The sequence below is a fragment of the Protopterus annectens genome, chromosome 14.part0 (assembly GCF_019279795.1).
Source record: "Protopterus annectens isolate FY-2018-M chromosome 14.part0, PAN1.0, whole genome shotgun sequence".
Classification (NCBI taxonomy): Eukaryota; Metazoa; Chordata; order Ceratodontiformes; family Protopteridae; genus Protopterus; species Protopterus annectens.
The window spans coordinates 408846383-408869450 of NC_056748.1; the positions used below are offsets into that span (position 1 = coordinate 408846383).

The 23068-nt window shown below is 36.5% G+C and overlaps 1 protein-coding gene across 1 annotated transcript in view; it reads right to left on the reverse strand.

Annotated features, from left to right (window-relative positions):
- The window catches only part of DOCK1 (dedicator of cytokinesis 1), a gene marked incomplete in the record, with an annotated part of 4741214 nt that extends 4723889 nt beyond the window's left edge, over positions 1-17325 (reverse strand). The window contains 1 exon segment of the mRNA XM_044056178.1: positions 17143-17325. Within this exon segment, the coding sequence (XP_043912113.1) occupies positions 17143-17188 (46 nt within the window).
- Positions 17326-23068: the final 5743 nt, after the last annotated feature.

Genomic DNA, 23068 nt, shown 5'->3' on the forward strand with positions numbered 1-23068 from the left:
AAAAAAACAAAGGGATACCACCACTGATAACCCAAATAAGTTTACTCTGGATATTGCCAGAGTCGCACAGCAACTTCTGCTTTAATGAATACACGCCTAACATGAAAATTTATAGTTAAAAAAAAAAAAAAAAAAATCATAAGATATAGGAGGTTACAACTTATACACAGCCTACTTATAAAAAGTTTCGACAAAGTAGAAAGACATACTTTACTTATCAAATCGTCCAAAGTTAAGAACTCAGCTTGGTCTCAAAAAGAAATCAGTAAAATGGTACTTGAGAAAACTGAAAGATGGAATAATGCTGAATGTAATATTTAAACATAAAAAAGTAAATCATCCAGCCACATGCCAGAGTAAATGAAAATGCCCAACCTTCATAATATTACTTATTACTGATTTATTGACATTAAATTACCAGGAAAGTCCGACTGGGTACAGCCCATTTTCAGCAGAGGCCTGGGGAGAAAAAGGTCCAAATTAAATATTATACCATGATCCCCCCAAAACGTGCATGCTGATTGGCCAGCGTGCCCGTTGTAAATAGAGTTATACTAATGGAAAAAGGTCCGGTCGCCTGGACTTTTTTCCATTAGTATAACTCGTTTTTTTAAAACACTGTCTCGCTATGTTAAATGGGTTTAACATAGCGAGACAGTGTTTTAAAAAAAGCAACGGAGAAAGCAAGATCTCCGTTGCTTTTTTTTAGTGTTTCGCTATGTTAAATGAGTTTAACATAGCGAGACAGTTTTAAAATAAGCAACGGAGATGTCCGTTGCTTATTTTAAAACTGTCTCGCTATGTTAAACTCATTTAACATAGCGAAACACTAAAAAAAAGCAATGGAGATCTTGCTTTCTCCGTTGCTTTTACCCACAGCTCTGATGTACCACGGATGCCAGACATCTGCGGAAGGGCAGTAAACAGGCATTATACTATGCCATTATTTAAGAAAAGTAATAGTTTCTTTTCTTAAATAATGTCATGGTATAATAGCAATAACCCACTTCTGGGTGTGGGTAATGCTAAATTTACCCACGGTTGGCTTTGTTTGGTCCCTCGGGCTTCGCCCTCGGGATCAAACCATGCCAACCGTGGGTAAATTTAGCATTACCCACACCCAGGCGTGGGTTATTGCTATAATGTTACACACTTTGAAAATAAAAACATCTGCAGTTTAAACAATTATAAACAAATTCAATACCACTATAAAACATTGCTTAAGAATGAATACAAACTATATGATCATTAATATCTAGAGATATTTTAAACAGTTTGTAGAGAATTTAAAAGGTAAGCTAGTCTAATACAATTAAGAATTACAATATGAAGTAAGGGGTTAAATAGCCTTACAGTATATTTAGAGAAAAAGTCAGGGAAGAGAACTAGGCAGCAGTAAGAAAGTAAGGGAAGAAGGGAGAATAAAATGGTATAAGGAATGCAAAGGAACATATTCACATTTAGGGATATTATTTAATACTGGTTTTGAGCAAGAACAGAGCCAGACTTTAGCTAGTAAGTCTTTCAGAATGATTTTTAAAGATGGGAGGGAGGGTATAGCCCTGATGGATACAGGTAAGAAACTTCAAGGCTTAGCAACCATGTACGAGTACAAACAATGCCCAGCAGATTTGCAAGGTTTGTAAACAGACACTTTTTGGTCACTGGGTGGCAATAAGCAACTGGAAACATAGTTGTGTAATTTTTTTTTTAAGCACTAGACAGGCAGATAGACGCTAGATAATTTTATAGTTGGTAAGCAGTTGTGTATATATTAGTTGATGGGGCAGTTCTAAACAATGTAGACTATTTAGTGTTTTACAGTGGTGGGTTCTGAAAAAGGTACGTGCTGCAAGTTCGTTACAGCATTGTTCAAGTTCTAATATTTGTGAATCCTGGAGGTTAGTAAACATGGCAGCACCATAAAAGAGTCGAAAGGAGATAAGTAGTGTCAAGTGTAGTTTTAGTTTCATCAGTGAGAAAGTTTTTGGCTTTGTGAAGACACCCTAATTTTTGATGAGAGTGAGAAAGAGTGAACTTTTTTGTTTTTTCATGAGAGAAGGATTTGGGGAAAAATAGTAGTGTTTTTTTTTCGGGGGGGGGGGGTTGAGCGTGAGTTATGAGTTACAAAGCCATGTTTCAGTGGCTGTTAAAACTTCAGTCATTTTTTGGAGGTGTACGATGCTCTCAGATGTGCACATGAAAGTGGAATTGTCTGTGTAGAGTATTAGGGAAGCCTGTTGTGTGGCAGTATAGATGGTGTTGGTGAAAATGTTAAAAAGAGGAGTGGACCAAGGATAGAGCCTTGTGGTGCACTGGCGATGACTGGGAGGCAAGGAGAGAGCACACAGTGCCAATTTACTGACTGACACCTATTGGACAAATAGCTTTTGAACCACTGAAGGGTGTGCTGAGAGAGACCTAGTGAGGGCATTTGCTGTGACAAATACGCAAGTCTAGAAATAAGGAAGAAAGTAGTTTGCCATTATTTCAGCTTTGACAGTACGGCCCTATCCAAGGCAAAAAAAAAATACAGCTTCCATGGGAGCAGATAGGCTGTATTCTGCACCATCTCCACAATAGCTAGCCTTGCCTTTGAGCACCCTATTCAACCATAGCAAAAGTACAGGCTTCATTCCAGCAGAATGAATTACTGCCATTGTCATCCCCTTGAACAAAGTTGGTGCCACTACTGATCCTGGAAACTACCACCCCATTAGCTTGGCAAGTCCGATCTGTAAAGCCATGGAACGCATTATTATGGATTATGGACCTCCTAAACAAGGACATTGGCAAATCTCCAAGCACTTTACCCCACCCAGTTCGGAATCAAGGGCAGATCTTCCCTGCTGAATCTGGTTGACATTTCTGAGACAGTCACCAAGGCATTGGACGACGGAAAGTCAGTACATACAGCTTACCCTGACTTGGCCAAAGCCTTTGACACAATCCCCCACTCAGTCATCATCGAAAAGCTAACACAACTTGATATAAATCCCTATCTCATCAGGTGGGTGGCCAACTGGCTCACTGATAGGACCCACAAGGGTCAAAATAGGTGCCTCCACCTCCAACAACAGACCCGTCACTAGTGGTGCTCCCCAGGGATTGGTCCTGGAACCCCTACTGTTTGGCATCTACTTCTCAGGAGGTCCAGGCAAAGACTAAAAGGCCTGTGGCTGAACAAGTTTGCTGAGGACTGTAAGTTGGATGCTGTTATCGGTTTTCCAATGATGTTCACATACTACAAGAGGGTCTCACAGCAACAAACTTTTGGTGCCAAAAAGTCATGGCCTTAAGTTAAAACACAATAAAATGTATTACCAAACCATTCAGCAAAAACATGGCCCCTACTGATTACCACATCAATGGCAACCCCTAAACACACAACCTGTGGTAAGAGACCTGGATACACAAGTTGACTACAATCTTACATTCAACCATTATGTAGTGGCAGTTGTCAGAAAAGCCTTTTACTTGGTTCATCTCATAAGTAAAGGGATTGCATCCAAAAAAAAAAGGAGGTGATTATTACCTCTATTTACTCATCTCTCATGCGGCCAATAACGGAGTACAATGCCCTGTTTGGTATGTACCTCTCCAAAACATCTGCACCAACTGTAAAGGCCACAGAAATACCTCACAAAGAGAATCCATTACCTCCAACACCTGTCCTATGTGGACAGGCTCAAATCACTATCACTCTACTTGGTATCGTACAGAATGCTCAGAGGTGATCTGTGTCTCGCCTACAAGACAATCTTAGACCCTTGCTCTACTACAGATGCTTCACATCCGCAAGTCTAACTCCTCACGCATTACGCAATCAAAAGGCCTAAATCTAATATGCAACATTTACAAAACCTGCTGAAGAGGCAGATTTATCTCCCAGAGGATTCCCCGTCTCTGGAATACACATCAAACAAAAGTACACTGCTGACCTTCAAGCACAACCTTGATGGGTGGATGGGAAACCACAAATTTATCTCAGGGGTTCCACCTGTGTCCTTCATTGACAGGGGGCAACAGGTGCAGATTGAAGTTTCCTTTTTGGGGATATACTATTGGCTAGGCTTGTAAGGGCCCCAGGGCCATTAGCCTAGTAATCTCCTATGATCTATATACATTAGAAAGGCAGTGCTAGTACTGTGGGAAAGATGGAAGCCATGTTGTGTCAGAGAGTGGGGTTCTCCTAAATGAGATAGTCTAGCAATATATTTTTCAAGTATTTTGGTGAGGAAAGACAAGATTGCTATGGGTCTAAAGTTATTAATGTCTTTTGAATTTCCTTTGTGCAGAGGGGTAATGTGTAACTTTTTCCAGAGAGTGGGAAGGTGGGATTCTTGGACTGACCTATTTATAATGATTGAGACAGAACAGGTAATGTAATTGGATATTTTTAGGTACTCATACATATAATGTAGAAATTATGTCAAAGTAATATAAAGATAAGATACATCACTAAAGTTACAATAAATGCCGTCACAAGTGAAACTTCAAGTTTTCCTTTATTTTGGTATAGAAACAGATATGCTAACTGATCCCATGAGACTTGATTTTTTCTTTCAGCTGTTCCCATTAGGGGTCACCACCAGTGGCAGCTGGTGACTTCAAATCAAGGGGGGGGGGTGCTGCAGAGTTGAATGGGTGGGGCCAATGGGAAGGGGTGTGACCAACTAGAAAGAGGCAGAGCTATGCTCAAAACCACAAAAAACGGGACTTCAAATACGCTGCCCTAAGTGCCAAACCTTCACTATGAGAGTCCAATCAAGACAAAATGAAGTGTAGAAGAAAAAAAATATATTTCAATGTATTGACTACATGACAACTTACTTAATATCCAGATGGAAACAAAAAGGTTTTGAGGCTTGAAAAAATAAATTACTTTTTAAATACATTACTTGAATGCCAGTCAAAATAAAAGTATAAAAAAACAAACAGCACTCAGCTCAAACCACTTCTCCTTGCACTGCAGTTCTAATTATTTTATATTAAGCATAAAGTACTAAGTAACATGTAGAAAATGGCAATCACTGTGATACTGCTAGTTTCATGGGAAAACATGATCAAAGTAAAAAAATGAACAGCAAACAAGAAACAAGCTCAAGATAAATTGCTTAAAAGGATTACTGCACAGGTTATGGAACACACATAAGACTGGCATTCTGTTTAGTTTACTGGTAAAGCATACAAAGATGACTGCAAGTCTCCAAAAAATGTAGTGAGCTTAACTGTTATCCAGTCCTTTATTACAAATACTGTAAATCATTTCAATACACAAGGCTTATACGTTATCTGGTTATGTAAATATTCTCTGCATGGCAACAACAAAAAGGCTTTCAGCGTTGGTAATTCTTTAAACAGTATGCTTATTAAAGCTTACTTGCAGCTTACAATCTCAGACAAGCTTGCCTGATTATCATTAAAGCATTGCTACTTAAACACAGAGCAACAGGCAGTGCAACAACATGCATTTTCTGAACAAGAAGCATAAACAGTATAAAAATATGACAGAAAAACAGAACATTCTGCAAAATCAAGGACAGATGAAAAGCCATTATAATACTTGTGTCTACCTTGGATGGGGGGGATGCTCTGCACACTTCCACTGCATAACTGCCCCTTGCTTTGCTTGGGCACATCCAGAGTCACTACATGGGCGAGTGGATTGCAACAAGCATGTCAATTTGAAATGTCTCTGGCTGACAGTGATGGCCCCAACACATTTGTTATATGTCTCAACCTCAAAGAAAGAAATCTGGACAAAGCCATAAATAGAAGTGGGGCAATTTTTAAATATTGCTCTTATAAACTTAGAAAAATAATAGAACAGTAAGTATTGCATTAGTATGAATTTTCTGAAGGGTATAAAATCTAAAACTCAAATGTCTGTCGTTTTCTAAATTCAATTTTTTAATGATTTGTCACTAATTTGCCAGAAAACCACAGTTTTATGAAAACAGCCCTAAAATGTGATGGTAAACACAAAACAGCTGGGAACCTGTCAAAGAAGGGACACTTTTGAATATTAGTACTGCTAAGTTGAGCAGCTGACAAACTAAAAGAAAGAATCTACATGGATTTCTGAAATAAAAGTAATCTATAACTCTGATCATTACAATTTCTTAAATTGTAAACCTGCCACATTTTCTACCAAAACTGCCATTTTGTGGAGGGATTATTAGGAGGAAGAGCAACATTATGAGCCACAGTCTGTGACAGTTGAGAGGTTTGGATATATGTAATTCTATAAATTGATTTATGTGCGCTTACCTCGCAACCTCAACGCAGGAAATATGGACAAGGTCAAATATACTAGGGGAACATGCAGACAGTACTAAAAATTGCTGTTGTACAAACTTAGAGACAGTTGATAGAATAACAAATCTTGCTTTAGCATGCATTTTTCTGAAGGATATGAAGTCTGAAACTAAATGCCATTTAGTGACTTCATTCCAAAATTATGTGCCAAAAATACAAATTTTATGAGGAACAAACCAAAAATAAGAAGCAAAAATGTATTCATTCTGTGAAAATCTGGACAGTTGAGAGGTATACTTCAGCCAGGACTGTCTTTTGAGTTTGTCACCCTTCCCCCTCACAAAGTCATGGTCAAATGGTGCCTCTCCCCTGCAGCCATTCCAATGTCCCATTACTTGATTATTTCACCTCATTTACCATAAACACTAATGTGCATACTGCTTTACTTCTACGGTGATTTGGATTTCATTTAAAAGGTTTTTTTTTTTTACATTTTACAGCACAAACACTAATACACATCTGCTAAACAAAACAATGCAGTCTCACAATAAAAACAGACAGCATTAAAACTTCTCTGCCCTTGAAACTCACATTAATTGAAACCCGCATTCAAAGAAAATACATCTGGCCAGTGGCAGATATAGATTAACTCTGGGCTGTTTTCAAATCATAGTCCCCTCGCACACGAAAAATGCATGTGTTCTTTGATACACCTTCCCGATTGTATTAAATTATATTCCTTGTATAATACAGTATAGTTGTTAGAGGCTGCTTTAAATTTGTTTTGAACATTTTTCCAATAAACAATGTAACACAATGCATGTACCAATAATGACAAAAACTGCCCAATTCAGAACATTTCCATCATAAAAAAGTCTACTCAAACTTCTACAATCCACCAGTATCAGTAAAAATGCACAATCTCTGCAGAAGTAGAAGTCATCCCAGTAATTCCACATTAGAGAGAGATCTATCTGTAACTAATGAAAAGGTTGCTGCTAGCAAACAACTTTATATTTCATTGTTTCAACTACAAATAATGTGCCTGTTGCCCTTGAGGAATAAATTGCCCAAGTTAGATTAAAAAGCTAGTAATATTGCAATAGGGAAGGGATGGCAAACTGATAACAGGTTGTTGGTTATTAGGCATCTCTGCCAAAGAGGACATACTCAGGACTGCAGCATCCACCCCCTTTAAAAAGTACAACACAGTACAGTATAAGCAATGCATCTACATACTACATACACAGCCTTCTGCATCGAAAGCAAGTACACTACCTGCTGTGCTATTAACAATGCAAGCAGACCAAGCATAAGCAGCACTAAACTTCTCTTCCCCTGAAGCTCTTAACTCCTTGTAAAATGCACTTGACACTCAACAGTATACCTCAAGTTTGCAGCACATGAGCACAAGAAATCTGGAAAGAGCCAAAATGTATTGGGGGGGGGGGCAAAAGCCCAAAAAACAGGGACACATTTCAAACATTGCTTGTACATCCTTGGAAAGTTGCTAGAATAAAATGCTGCGCTACCACCATGCATTTCACTGCCAAGTCTTGAACCCAGGACCCTGTGCACTACAGTCAGAGCAACATACCACTACCAAAATCAGCTGTTTCTTGAAAGACTGAAACGTAAATGGCTATCATTTAGTGAATTCAATTCTCACCATAGTTCTCACCCTCTTAGCACAAAATATGTGGACAAAGCCAATAATGGGGGAATACAGCCCCCATACATATTCTGTAAATTCAGTTCTCAGCACAGCTCTCAACCTCTTGGCACAAAAAATACCTGCACAAAGCCAATAATGGGGGAATATAGTCCCAAAAATAGGGACAAATTTCAAATTTTAATCTTATAAACTTAGAAAAATGCTAGAATAAAATGTTTTGTGTTACCATGTTCTTTCTGAAGAATATGAAGTCTGAAATTCGAATGTCTGAAAATCCAGAAAACCACAGATTTTATGAGGAACAGAACAAAGATACGAGGCAAAAATCTGAATCCTTTTCACAAGTGGTGGTGGGCTGGGAATTCAGGTTCTTGCTACCTGTACCCAAAGTTGAGGGTTTGAACCAGTTACTCTCGCTAGCCACCAGTTGTAGTTAACTGGGGCATTTCACACACACACACACACACACACACACACACACACACACACACACACACACACACACACACCCCTAAAGCAAGTACAGACTGCTCTGCCCTTAGCATCCTTTTCCCAATATATCCACCCCCCCCCCCCAAAGCAAGTACCTGGAGGCTGCTCTGCCCTTAGCATCCTTTTCCCAATATACCCAGCATCACTCCTCTCCACATGTCCAAACAAAAGCAATCTCAATTCTCTGGCTTTGTCTTCAAACTGTCCAACCTGTGCTGACCCTCTGACATGCTCATTCCTAACAGTGTCCATCCTCATCACACCCAATACAAATCTTAACATCTTTAACTGGCCAGCTCAGCCACTTGTCTTTTCATCAGACCCAGTCTCTCCAACCCATATAACACAGCTGGTCTCACTACCATCTTGCAAACCTTCCCCTTTCACTCTTGATAAATCCACACCAATCAGGCTCCAATAAAATGGTACTAGGCAGACATATCCTTGACTTACGGCATCAGGCTGCAGTTTTACAAGTTCACAAAGTGGTGGGGGTCACATCATACCCATACAATTCTGACCTAACAGTCTGACAAATATTCAGTGTAAAAATCAAGGAGAGTCATACAGAACCTTACACAAGATACCTACTTCCTATTGGATATGAACAGCATACACTTTAAGAAATAATTTGGAATCTTGTAGCATTCTTTAAGAGGTATCAGCAGAGACATGTCTGCCTATCCTAGCATGGAGATTCCATAGGGCTGTGTACTGCAGACTCACCTTTTTGACTACACTACTCAGGTATAATAGTAGAAAATGGGCTAAAAAAACAGACATGCTAAAGATTTCAGAATGGGTAAAGAAATCGTACCGGACAGCGTCTGACTGTGAAGCGACAACGCTACCCCAGCACCACCACCGCGGTAATTTACAATTACAAAGTAAACAGTCAAAACATGAAAACACCATCATTAAAGATCTATGGGCAATGGTGGCCAGCAATTTAAATTCCAACAATTATGTTTTTTACCACAGCCTGAGCAGCACATTTCATAGCCCATCTATTGCTAAAGGAGATGTACTAACTTCAGGGAGATCACTGGAATGTTTCATATCTCACTAAATCAACTCAATATTGAATACAACACTGCATTCTGCAGCCTTCAAAGAGACCACAAAACAAAGGTACAACCATTCCTTGTTAAGAAAATCACAGAATGCAGAACTTCGTAAACAATCACAATGTCCTGCTTCTAATGGGTTACTCAACAGCTGAAATTTGCCAATGTGATATCTGATTCAGTTCTGTTTGAAAGTCTGTGCTCAGAATGCAGCACTGGGAGAGAAGCAGTGAATGTTATACTAAAAAGATACTAGCCATGCAAAACTGGCAAATGTATTGCACAATGCCTTCAAAGATAAGGGGAAGTTAATCACATTACTTACAGGGAAAAATCTGTCATACATTTCTTCAAAAAATTATCTTTATGTAAACAACCATGATCAGATTCTCCATCGATCTGCAGATGCACATGTGCACTAAAACATTCCACATATAACCACTGACATTTGTGAAATACAATAGAATACAGTAGTTATAAAAGCTGAGCTTGTCCAGAATCACGAAATGAAATAACGGAATTTTGTGTAAACCACTGAGGAAAAAAAATGAACTTCGGAGTCCATTTTCAAACCACAGAAAAGCATTTCCTGTGCAGAATGGAAATGTAAATGATTTCTGACTTGGTATGCTTTTTCTAGTGATCTCACCTATATGCAAACAATGCCACACCTTGAAGCACAGTTTGAGTCGCCTTCCTTGATCATTTCCAGCGCATGTATCAACTGATTTCCTCCTACTATGAATGTGAAAGTCTTGCCTCAGTTTAATTACCTGTTGAGGCTTTTTGTCCACATATATCCTGTTGGGACATACAACACTGTTAACATGGCACAAAGCTTTTATTACTATTTTACACAGACGATCTTAATTTTTAAGAATGTTCTTACCTGCCTAAGCATGCAGTAGTCTTTTATACCACTGTCATCAGTGAAAGCAAACATTTTACTAACTAAGCAGCTTTCTTTACAGGCAACAGTTCACAAGTACAGTAGTAGCAATAATAGTAGTAGTGGCTTAAACATAAAAATGAACCCACTGGCTACACAGGAAAAACAAACAAATTAACATTTTCCCATGATTCGCTTTAAACCTTTTACTTCAGCTGTTTAAAATTACAGGACTCCACACTGCCTAAGAAGAACAATACCCACTTTCTAGATAAAATTGACAAGTTGTTGTGTCTTTCGGCTTTTCCCGGTTAGGGGTCGCCACAGCAGAACTCTGGTCTGCTAATAACTGGCAGTAGATTTTTACGTGCTGGCTTGCCAGGCCTAACGCACAACCTTCAACAAAGGAACGCCCATTCACGCATGTCGCTACACAGAAGACGCTCTGAGAATCGAACGGGCAACGTCTAATTGTGAGGCGACAACACTACCGCAGCACCATAACCGCAGTATAAAATTGACAAGTGATATGTCAAAATAACAGTTTACTTATATTAATAGTAATAGGACAGCAGTTTGAGTGGTCTTTTGTTATTGTACTGTTGTGAAATGGATTACTTTGTTACTATTGGCTATAAATATACAGTTTAAACAGTTACAAAGGCAAATCCAAAAGAATTGGATTTACAAAGGGATTGTCTAGATCTAGGGGTGTCTTTGATCCCCTTTATTCAGCCTTCATTAGGCCAGTCATTGAGTATATTGCTCCCTTTAGCATGCATCTGTCCAGACACATACAACACCTGGAACACCCACAGAGATGATATATTAAAGAACACAAGGTCTAAACAACATGTCCCACATGGATCAACTCAAAGCACTGTCACACACTATATTTGCTATATAACAGACTGATAAGAGGTGACCTGTGTCTGGCATGCAGGGCATCCTCCAACCCAATACTGATGGATTATCTGCACAACAGGAACTGAAATGGCATCAGAAATAGTCTAGGGTTCTTAACTTCTTCTGCAACCAGAGTAGAACAGTTTGGTAGGACAGGTATAGCTGACAGAAGACACTGTTACTCTGGAACAGACTTTCCATGTACATAAAACAAAGTTCATCCTTATCCACATTCAAGCACAACTTGGATTTATGGATGAGAAACAGAAAATGTACTGCAGGACTGCCCCCTGTACTACTAATGGACAGAGCAGCTTCTAAATGCTTTATCCCATGCATGGGTTCCCTCAAATTAATTGCATATTACTCCTAGTGAGAATGCCTGGTATCCTACCATAAGTAAAGACTATCGGATAGGTGAGGCAGCTAGCCTAGTACAAACATTATGCTGTATAATCATTAAAAGAAAGTTTTGCTTCTTCATGTAGAATCCCCCCTCCCAAACATCTTGTTTGAAATTATTGCATTCAACGAAATCTTACTCATTTGAGCCACTTTTTAACCATGAATAAGTACACACTGCCCTCAAAATTAATTCAGTTAGCATGTCATATCTAGCAGTCCCTATGACACTGTTACTAATGAACTGTCTAAGACTAACACACTAATGTTCCACCTCATAATTAATTTTGTTGTTTAACAGGATTCAAAGCAGCATCATAATTTGTTTAAACACCATTTTGCAGTCATAATTTCCCTCCCAAAACAGAGCACAAGCAGAGTTGTACACACTGTTCTACTTACTATGCAGGTACCATCCTATAAATAGTTACCATTTACAGGAAGTGCCACTTTAATATTACTTACGCAAGAAATACTCTGTAACCATTCATGCAAGAAGAGCATCTGCATATATTACATTCAAAACATTTCCAATTAGGATTCATGGCAATTCTCTCTGGCTTGCATACAAGAAGGATATTTATTTATTTACTTACATTTGTTGACTGGGGGTGTCCAACTGGACGTAGGTCCATTTTCAGCAGAGGCCCGGGGAGAAAAGCTCCACAGTTAAAATATATAGATAGTAGTTACATTGGATTTACATAGCGATTAATAACTTGATTAACATAGCAATTAATTACAAACATAGTTACAGATGAAGAACATAGTACATCAGTAGACAACTAGAATCTTTATCTGCGAAGTACATAACAAACATTAACAATTGTTACAATAAGAAGTTCCTGCTGTATAATAAGTAGTAGGCTTATGAGCATCCAAGCTTTCTGGATAGAAAAAAACTGTATAGAGGATCACATAATCAAATGACCATGAGTACTAGTACACTTTGCAATGGGATACAATCTCCAAAACAAGAAGAAATGTAAACAGTTCAGTTAACATTTTTTTTTGCAGTAGCTTCACACACCCAGCATCTGTTAGATCAAGGACTGTAAGTTTGAGATTGGAGGTCCCACTTAGATCTATATTAATCTTCTGACCACATCATAAGCCAATAACGCATGCAAGTTCATTACATTCTTAGTGGTAGGTAAGAACCATCAGGAATATACATGTCAGTCTGTGAGCAGCCGCATCACATATACCAAGCAGGCCATTAAATGACCAACCTGCTGTCAAAATGTCATCACTTTCAGACTAACCCATGTTCTTATTGTAGACTGAGGATACAATGAGACAGTGACAGACAGTTCTAGATGCTGCTACCTAATCCACCTTCCTCCTAAACTCAGCAAAATCTAAACGCCAAAAAGAACTGCAAAGATTTCTGAGAAAATGCTTGTGGAGAACAGCAAAAAGGAAGCAGTCATGGAGAATGATTAGGCAAAAGGAACAAATTTGGTAAAACCTGACAATTAACTTTTTTTGGCTCAGTCTAGACAAGTGAAAATACTACTCCCACACACAAAAAAAAAAAAAACAAAAAGTGTTCATTCCTACTACAGATTATGAATAACAATTATGGGGACACATGGTGATGAATTTGTCACTTGGACTAGAAATCTAATCCTTTCTTGTCATAATTTCTTTCTACATATTGATACTGCTGGAGAGTTAGCAACTGGGTGGATAAGGAGGAGAACTTAATGTAGTAAAACAAAAATGATTTAATAGTCCATATGTGCTTTTACCCAAATACAATGGTTTACACAATGCACAAAGGTAGAAATAAAGTTAACACATGTAATAATAATCATTCCCTGTGTAGACTAACCCAGAGTTAGAGAGTAGTTGCCCAGGTGGGTAAATGGTTCTGTAACCTTGTGCTTACAGCATAATTAAAAAAAAAAAAAAAAAAAAAAAAAAAAACATATTCAAACCCCTATTGTGGGAAAAGTCACTTGACTCTATACAGTACTTGAAACAATACCAGTTAACATACTAGAAATGGATGTTCACATATTGGATATATTCTCAATCTGCACAAAGAGTGAAAATATCACCCAGGACGAATCCATTTTTCATGCTGCTAATTTAATCCCAAGTGAACTGATGCTGTGACGCCCCAGGCTTGGAATGACTACACACTGAGTAATCAACCCAAATTGGTAAACCTGTGGTTCTGGGTTTTCAGTACTACAGCTCTACTGAACTTTCAAACTATAGACCCATAGCTATTCTGTTACCCATGGCTAGAATTATGGAAAAATGCATCCACAATAACTCCTGAACTATCTTATCCATAACAATCTTCTAGCCAATACCCAACATGGCTTTAGACCATTCTATAATACAACCTCAGCCCTCCCCTCCTTCTCCAACTTCATTAACCAACACCGAAACAATAATAAACTTTCCTCTGCTATCTTTCTCGATCTTTCAAAAGCCTTTGATATGGTAAACCACCAAATACTCAAACACTTTGAAATCCATCTCCCTATAGGACCAAGCCATCCAATGGTTTCAATCATACCTCAGTGGTAGATAACAAGCTGCCCTACAGCAGAGCAAACTATCCACCCTTTTACCCATCACCCTCAGAGTACCAAAAGACTCCATACTAGGTCCACTATTATTTTCCATTTTCATCAATGATTTGTATAAGGTAATCCTAAATGCAACATGCATTCAATATGCAGATGACTCCACTTTAGTATGCTCCGACAATTCACCTAGAGTTGCAGAGTCTATCCCAAAATACTTTTAACACAGTTGAAAAATTGGCTCCTTAACAGTAGTCTCATGTTAAATCCTAATAAAACCAAACTGCTGCTTTTCTCCCCTACTCACTCGTCTGCCCATAACCTTTACATTAAAATCCAACAATGGCACCGTTATTTCCCCAGATTCCTCAACCAAACTGTTAGGAGTTATAATAGATAATAACCTTAAGTTTGATCTACATATCAATAAAACTATTAAAACAGTTAATAAACTTGGCTCACTATATAGGATCAAGCCCTTCCTAACGCCATTAGCCAGAACTGTAATTGCTCGTACACATCTACTCTCCACCCTCCTCTATGCTTCCCCTCTATTTACAAACCTCAGCAAAACTGACCTTAATAAACTTTCTAGCAGCTAGTCACATTGCTAGAATTGCTACCAATGCAGCCTACAGAACTCATCACTATCATAACCTAAATCTACTACGATGACTTGAACTGCTTAACCTACTTCAGGTTAACCATCTAATAGCTGCACATAAAAGATCCTGTACCAACCAGATAATACACCCGCACTTAAAACCTCATCACCCCCTACAGTAACCTTAGCACACTTCGTTCATCTGAAAGACTACTAGTTCAAACTCTCAAATCCAACAACACAGCCGGTAAATCTCTATTTGCCAACTCTGTTGGCAAAACTTGGAATTCTCTTCCTGCTAATCTTACATCTGAACTCTCTGTACTTCAATTCAAGAAAAAGTCTGATTCAGTACTTCAAACGATGGCTATGTCTTTGTCCTAATCCAGACAAACTCTAGCCATCACAAGTGTGCACATGGAGGATGTCTGCCTACACATTGTTTCTTAAGTTATAAATCCTATGAGCTCTTTGGATCTACTGTGTTTACATCTGTGTAAAAATCCTTGAGTGTTTTAAACTGTAAAAATGAAGCAGTTTGTTGAATGTCTTTTTTGGAGCTTTTCTCCCCGGCCCTCCGCTGAAAATGGACATGTATCCAGTCAGACTATCCCAGTAAACAAATGTAAAATAAATTAAATACATATAACTGTAAAATTCATCATGTGGCATTAATTTCAAAATAGCAACAAAATTACGAAGTTAGTGGCAACTTTTGCAATCTGCTGCAATACCGCAGACTGATGCCTGCCTATGGTTACATGCCAAACATCAAACATTCAAACTCAGTTTACAAAAAGAAATGCCAGAGTTGCTTCATGCTGTACCAAATGGTAGACAACTCAAAGGTACACTCCCTCCTTCCTAAAATATGCATGCTTCGAATCAAAAGGATTTGTTAATACAATAAGATATTCTACCAAAAATAAAGGCAAACACATTAACACAAATCTGTTTAATCCATAGCTCTCAACTACTTATTTCCAGAATCAGGGATACTTTTTTAAAAGATCAATACTCTTAACTTGAGACGATTTCTGAATAAGAGAATGTGAATTAACATGCATTACCTAAAGTAAAAGAAGTAGGTAAAACTAATTATCAAGTATAAGCCACTATATTTTCTGCCTAAATCACATTTAGAAGGTATTAGGAGGGACAGAGCTAAATTTTGAGCCAAAAACAGGGACAGTTGAAAGATATGGATTTACACATGAATATTCAAACATGCTTAGAACAGAGAAAAAAAATATTTCAAGATTTTCCTGAATCTGGGTTAATAAATGTTGCTGGAAAGAAAATGCAAAGTGATCTACAGCTAGAGATTAAATAAAAGGGCATGCGTTTAAAAACAACACCATGAAGCTAACTGCCCAACGCAATTTAGCCCAACTACCGATGTTGTCATTGTTGACGAGATGACTGACAAACTTGTATGTACATCTAAAACATGTTTGTGTGGATTTTTTTATGGGAATATATAAAAAAAGTGTTACAAAACAGTTAACTGACGTGACATTTTCAAAGTTTTTAAACTTTGAAATTAAAGTACACTCAGCGACGAGGTCTCCAGCGAAGATCTTCAGAGTTTTACCCACGTTAGTAATTAAGATGCCATTTAGTTTAGCATAACACACACTGGTTTCCAGTTTACTAATATTCCAGAAAGGCCAAATTTGACAGCTTATGGTCTGCAATTCTATGAATAACACGGACTCCCACAGGAACGGGTAGATACGAGAAAGCTATGTAGTTTAAAATACTGATCGACTGACATTACTTCATGTGGTACTATTGCCTTCCATAGCACAATGAAATGATGCTCATTAATGTTTAGCACAGTGAGCATGCAAGGAAACAGCAAATGAAATAATGGTTTCACAACAGGAAGTTTGCTACCGAAACAATGAAAAACAACAGGACTACAGAAAACAAACAAATAAAATGTAAGAATACCAATGTTTCTGGTTTTAACACCAGCCTTTAAAGGGCACACTTTTATTGCCTAATGTAAGGCACGCCTCATCTCGCAATGTCATATGGAAATCAAACATTGATTCATTCACAAAAGGAAATCCATATGAACGAAATGCAAAGGAGTTGTAAAGCAGTTAACAGCACAGCTCTCACTAGGTTTGCACAACTTAAAAAAGCTAAAAGGCTGGAAATGCTCAACAGGTTGGCCTGCATAAAATTAGGAAGTAAACATAATGTGGCAAACTGATAAAAAGTACACTTTCCTTCAAAAAAAATATACACTATGCAAATGCAAAGTACATTCCAAGATTAGTTTTACTTACATACGCCATACTTTTCTTCTTTTTTGGTAGGAACCCAACGTGTCATTTTTCAGGACTGCAATTTCCCCAACTGATACGATTCTCTCTTTTCACTTCCTGAACTCAATCCTGACAAATTTAGAAGTGGAAACTCCAATCCGCCATTTTTGTGCTTTCATCTGGGAGTTTAACAAAAAAAAAAAAAAAAAAAAACTTTGTATCATGTGTCGCGAGGCGTCACAGCGCTCGAGTTTGCTGAAGCCTAAAAGAATAAGAAACCCGTTCAGAGTTCGCGCGTGGACGTCAGATGCTCTTCTCAAGTGGTATTGATTTCCAGGGAAAAGAGTTTTGGCTCATTTTAACAATTCGGCAATAAATAAACCGAAGGAATCTAGACGTTGTTTCAGGGGCAAGTTTGTAACGCCCAGTTTCTTAAGTCGGGGCTTAATGTTTTTTACTGCCTGAAACTTCTTTATTAGGAAGAATAAAGTACATCTATTAATTAATTAAATTATTGAATTTATGTAGATTCCTATACTTGCAGTTGCACTGCATTGGAGCATTTTATTATTAGAAATAAACAGTGTTTTTTTTTTGAAAATTGGAGAACAGAAAACAAAATGAGGAAAGATGGAGCAGTCCTTTTTTACAGCTGTTTCTGGTTTTAATACCTGGGTTAGTTCTTATTTAAATTGCAATGTGGAAAAAAAGTAATGGGAACGCACGGATTGGCTTCTAAAATTCTCTAGGGTCAAAAGCCTACTAAGAACCAACCTATGAGGTGTGACAAAACAGTGGGGAATACAGACACTAAGTAACACACATGATTACAATACATGACCCATTCTAGAGAAAATGCCTCTTAAAGCTAATCCTCTTTATTTTGTTACATTGTTAAACAAGTAATACAAATATTGGACACCTATTCCTGATTTGGGGCGTTTTCCCCCTTTTCCCCTATTTTGACTTCATTATCCCTATTTCTTTTGTTGAAGGTTAGGAATCTGTTCAAAATTGGTCTCTCTTGTGTCTACTTGTCTTCAATTAGAATACCTCCAGAATGCTTAGTATTTTCTCATTGCTTCCAGTTTTAAGCAAACTACCCCAATAGGTGAAGCCAAAAGACAGACTAGTAACAACACTAAGGTTGCCAAAATTTTCAAATGCCCAAAGTGGTACTTTTTTTGTGGAAACATGAGATTTTGCAAGGAAAAAAAAACATACTCAGCCAGTGCAAAAGACTGAACTTCATTTTTTTTCCAAAATAAAGCTTATTATTGTATTATTTGAGTTGCTTATGCTGTTCCACATATTATTTAGATGTTTCACATACAAAATAATTGTTTTATGCAACTGTTAAAGAAATCTTAGGAAATATTTTTTAATCTCAGGACATTTACCAGTTTTCACCCCTACCCGATACAACTGCCCAAACAGGAACTGTACTGTACAAAGAGACAGACAGGTGATAACCCTAAACAGCACAGGGAAGTTGCGTTTCAGGTTTAATTAAATTTTTGTCAAGCTTTTCACACAGAAATGGATCCAAACTCAGATTTTCTTGCTCACTATAATAAAACCCTAAAATAATATTAATTATGAACAGAAATACTGATTTTTTTTTCATTTCGATTTCCTGTCCTGTCAGTTTTAATATCTACTGGATCATAAGGAATATGACTTGTTCAAAGCATAGTTTACAATAGGCTACACTGAAAATGGATTTTCATCAACTGGTTATCACTGTCTTGGATTTTCTTTGCAAACTGAAAAATTGGATGCTAAAATGGACTTTGTTTCAGAGAACTGCAATAAGCAAACTGGGTTACTAAAATTATGATTCAACAAAAAAAACATTAGAATAGACAATTTGGAGTCTTCCATAATAGTATGGAGGGCAGATTGAGAGAAGAAATAAAACAACTAGCTCCTTCAGAAAAGGGCAGACAGAAGCAATCTTAGAATTTATGCAGTACTGGAGGACAAAGAAGAGGACAGCATTATCAGTTTTCTAACAGTTTGGTTACCACAAAAGCTTAATTTCTAAGGACTATCCAATATCCATCAGAATTGAGAGACTGCACAGGTTAATATGTTAGCAACTTACTAAAGCAGACCCCCCCCCCATCAACTGATGTTAAATTTATTTCAGATTGAGATAATTTATTCTGAGTATAGCATAGATAAAATCTCCACAAAAAGTGGAAGATTGCACCATCAGATTTGAAAGCAATTTGTCCTCCAAAGTAGTGAGAAAAAAAAGATGGCCAATAGATAAGTAACTGAAGAAATGTGGAGTTAAAATGTGCATACTTTTTCCAGCTAAAATAAAAGCATTTCTGCTTTCCGCTTGTTAGTCATGAAATATTTGATTCTGTGGAAGGTTATTTTATTTGAACAATTAAAGAACACCACTGAGGATACGGAGAACAATTATTCTGAGTACAAAGAGACATATTGAAGATATATAAATATATATATAAATATAAAATATTATAAATATATATATATATATATATATATATATATATATATATTTTTTTTTTTTTCCATCTTTCAAAAACAGCTAAAGAAATGCAAACACTAAAACACCTACATTTTGCTTCTCGTTATGAACAGGTTTTCTTATCAGTCAATATAATGGTCCTTTACATGAAACCAAGTTAACATCTGAGCACTTAAAATGTATGCACTCAATATAAGTTATATTTAGGCATAAATGCAGTAAACCTACACATAACAACAATATGTGGTTATCAAGAAATTACATTTATTGTAAGTATCCATCAGGGAAAAGGAAGAATGAAAGGGGAGAAGGGAAAGCAAAATGAAAGAAAAGTGAAAAAAAAATGTGTTGTCTTTTTTTTCTTTCTGAATAAATTTTATTTAGTTATTACTGTTAGTTAAACAATAAATCTCCAAGAATAAGGTTGCGTTCATAAATGTTTTTTAATAGTACTGTCAGCTTTTTAACATTTATTTAAATGTTATGTAAAATAACATTTGCTACATAGTCCTGGATATCTATATCTCTCTATCTGTTTATATATAATCTAGTTCCTTAAATGATTTACATAAACACTTATGCAAATCTGTTTAACAGAAATCTGGCAGCAGCTTGTTAAACAGTATTTCAGCTGTATTTTGCTATGCCTCACAAGGTTATATTTTAAAGAAAAAAATATTATTTTATGCTTCTGAAATCCTGAGCTACTGTTGAAAAGAAAAAGACAAAGTTATCTCACTTTAAACTGAAAATTATGCAAGCCGACCTCTTCCTGATGCCATTTTGGTTTGCTAGCTTGGAATAGGTGTATAGAAGTATAGCTGTAATAAAATATACATCGAAGCTGAAAATGATGCTGTTTAAGTTGTTTTACATTCTTTCTTATTAGTTAAATAAATCTGGGAAGCTGCGGATCACCTTTTGACAGCGCCTGCTGCACTGCCAATGTGATGGGTGGGATGCTAGCATGGGAGAAGCATTTGAATATGGAAAGGCTAATTGATTGCTAGAGTATTATATAAAATTTTGGCTGCCCAGCTTGTCAGTGGGAAGCATACAGACAAGTAAGATAGATTATGTAGAGTTATTAAATTAGAAAGCAGCAAAGCGGTTGGCTTCCACTGTACTGCTGGTGGTGTAAGCTGCCTTTTGGTATTAGTGTTCTAGATGATCTAGCTAAATGTGCAGAATGGCAACTTTCTGCATAAAACATTAGATTTTATACTCTAAAATGAAGTACATTATAAAAAAACACAACTTTTATTGTCAGATACTTAATATGCGTGTGAAGTTAGGGTTCACCTTCAGGGATTGTTGATGCTATATTAGGGGAGAAAAAAGATCTTGACAGTAATTTATATATTTGATAGAAGTTAAGAGGTGGGTTACCAGTGCAAGCTATTTATTAAGTTTGTTTGGTGGTTTAGTATAGTGGCCCACTGCAGTGGAATCTTTGTTTTGTAAAAAAAAAATCAGTTTGTCATTTTTAGGATAGAGAGGAAGTTAGAGAAAAAAAACTCAATGGGAGGAGAAGAAGATGGGGAAAGAAAAGAAAAGGAAGGAAAATATATTTACATTTCTTCTATAATACTGTTAGGAAAGTCAGGGAAATATTGCTGCTATGATAATTAATTTAGAACACAGATGAGTATTTTGAATTATATTTAAATAAATAGTAATGGTCTAAACACTGGAAGTTTCAACAAGTAACTAAAATAAAACAAAACAAGAAGTTCATATTTAGGAATGTGATGTGCTTAGATCTAATTCTAAATAATCAGTTATGATGCATTCATCTTTCAAAGAGAAAATAAGAAAAAGAGTTATTCAGAGGAAGAAGTTAGCAATAATGCTAGAAATTTTATATTTCCACTTTGAAACCAAAATGCATATTTATATTGGTTATGGAATAGAAAAGCCTTAGTTAATATATACCAGATACTGTTATTTGCAGCAAAGTAAACATATTTAGATACTGACTACTACTATGAATGCTAGTTTAAGTTTGGTAAGGAACTGAATTGTCCATATAGTTAAGAAGACATGAGTGTACAAAGGGATTTAAGAATTTCAGTACTTGTAAAGGTGTTTTGAAACTGGACAAAATTTAATGACATTGAAAGATGTAAATGATTTAACTGAATCTATTTATTTATTTCATACACATTATTATATTATTTCTAGCACTCAGTTGACATTTGATAGAGTGTAAGTTCTTAGAGATTTAAGTCAAAATTAAACTTGGTCAAAGTGATTTTATGTGCACTATTTAACTATAATGTTATTACTTTTAAAATCTTTATATCACAAGGAAGGCTGCAATTTTAAATAGAATACTTGTATGTCAAATATAGAATAATTCCAGGAATGGTTAAAATGAATTACAGGATTACATTAGTATAAACAATAAGGGGAAGTTAATGTAATGCCATGGAATTCTCTGAAAACATTCTTATATCATAGAATGACCTCCTGGTGTTATAATAAAATGAGAAATTGAGACAGATAACTGTTGAAAACACATCAGTTCTATTGCTCAGTCATGGAAATATTTACTAATTGCACCCGTTTTAAAAATGGTAAGGAGGTCCCACCATGTGTTTGTCAGACAGGACTATCTCCAGTCATAATACTGATTATAAAGTATTCATGTCTATTATGTCAAATAGTTTTAAAGAATGAATGTACCTTTAATTGATGAGGATGAAACAGTGAACAAAGTAAAACAATTCTCACATTACTTGACTAAGCTATTTTCAATAAATTACAATTAGTAGTAGTTAGTTTAGACATTTGATTCAATTACTTGTACATATTTATTTAAAACATTGCATTTATTTGACATTGATTAAAATTACATTACTATATAACTCAAACTACCTTATTAAACCCAACCATATCTTTAATGAAGGAAATAATTGTTTCCTTAAGTTTTGCAGTAGACTACACTCAGAATTGCTTTGGTCATCATACTAGATGCTGAGGTAAGGGAAATACTGTGTTTCCTGTTTTAGAATCATATTTTTTAGCCTCAGCATTTAAAATTATCCTTATTAGGTTAATTCCCTCTTAGACAGGTATATGGAAAGAAACAGATGAGGTAATTTGAATAAAACCATGCATGAAAATGTCTTCTCGATCTATAAAAATACTAAAAAACAAGATGCTTTGGTTACTAAGTAATTACACACACACACACACACACACACACACACACACACACACACACACACACACACACACATACACACACACACATATAATATACACATATATGTATGTGTAGGTACTATATTTGAACAAAACAGTCAAATCTTGACATTTACTACATATGTGCCAATCAGCAACCTCAGCACATGCAAAACTTAACATAAACAATTTAAAAAATAATATTTTTTTGTCAGAGGAGCAAGCTCCCTTACACCCCTGCACCCTTACACC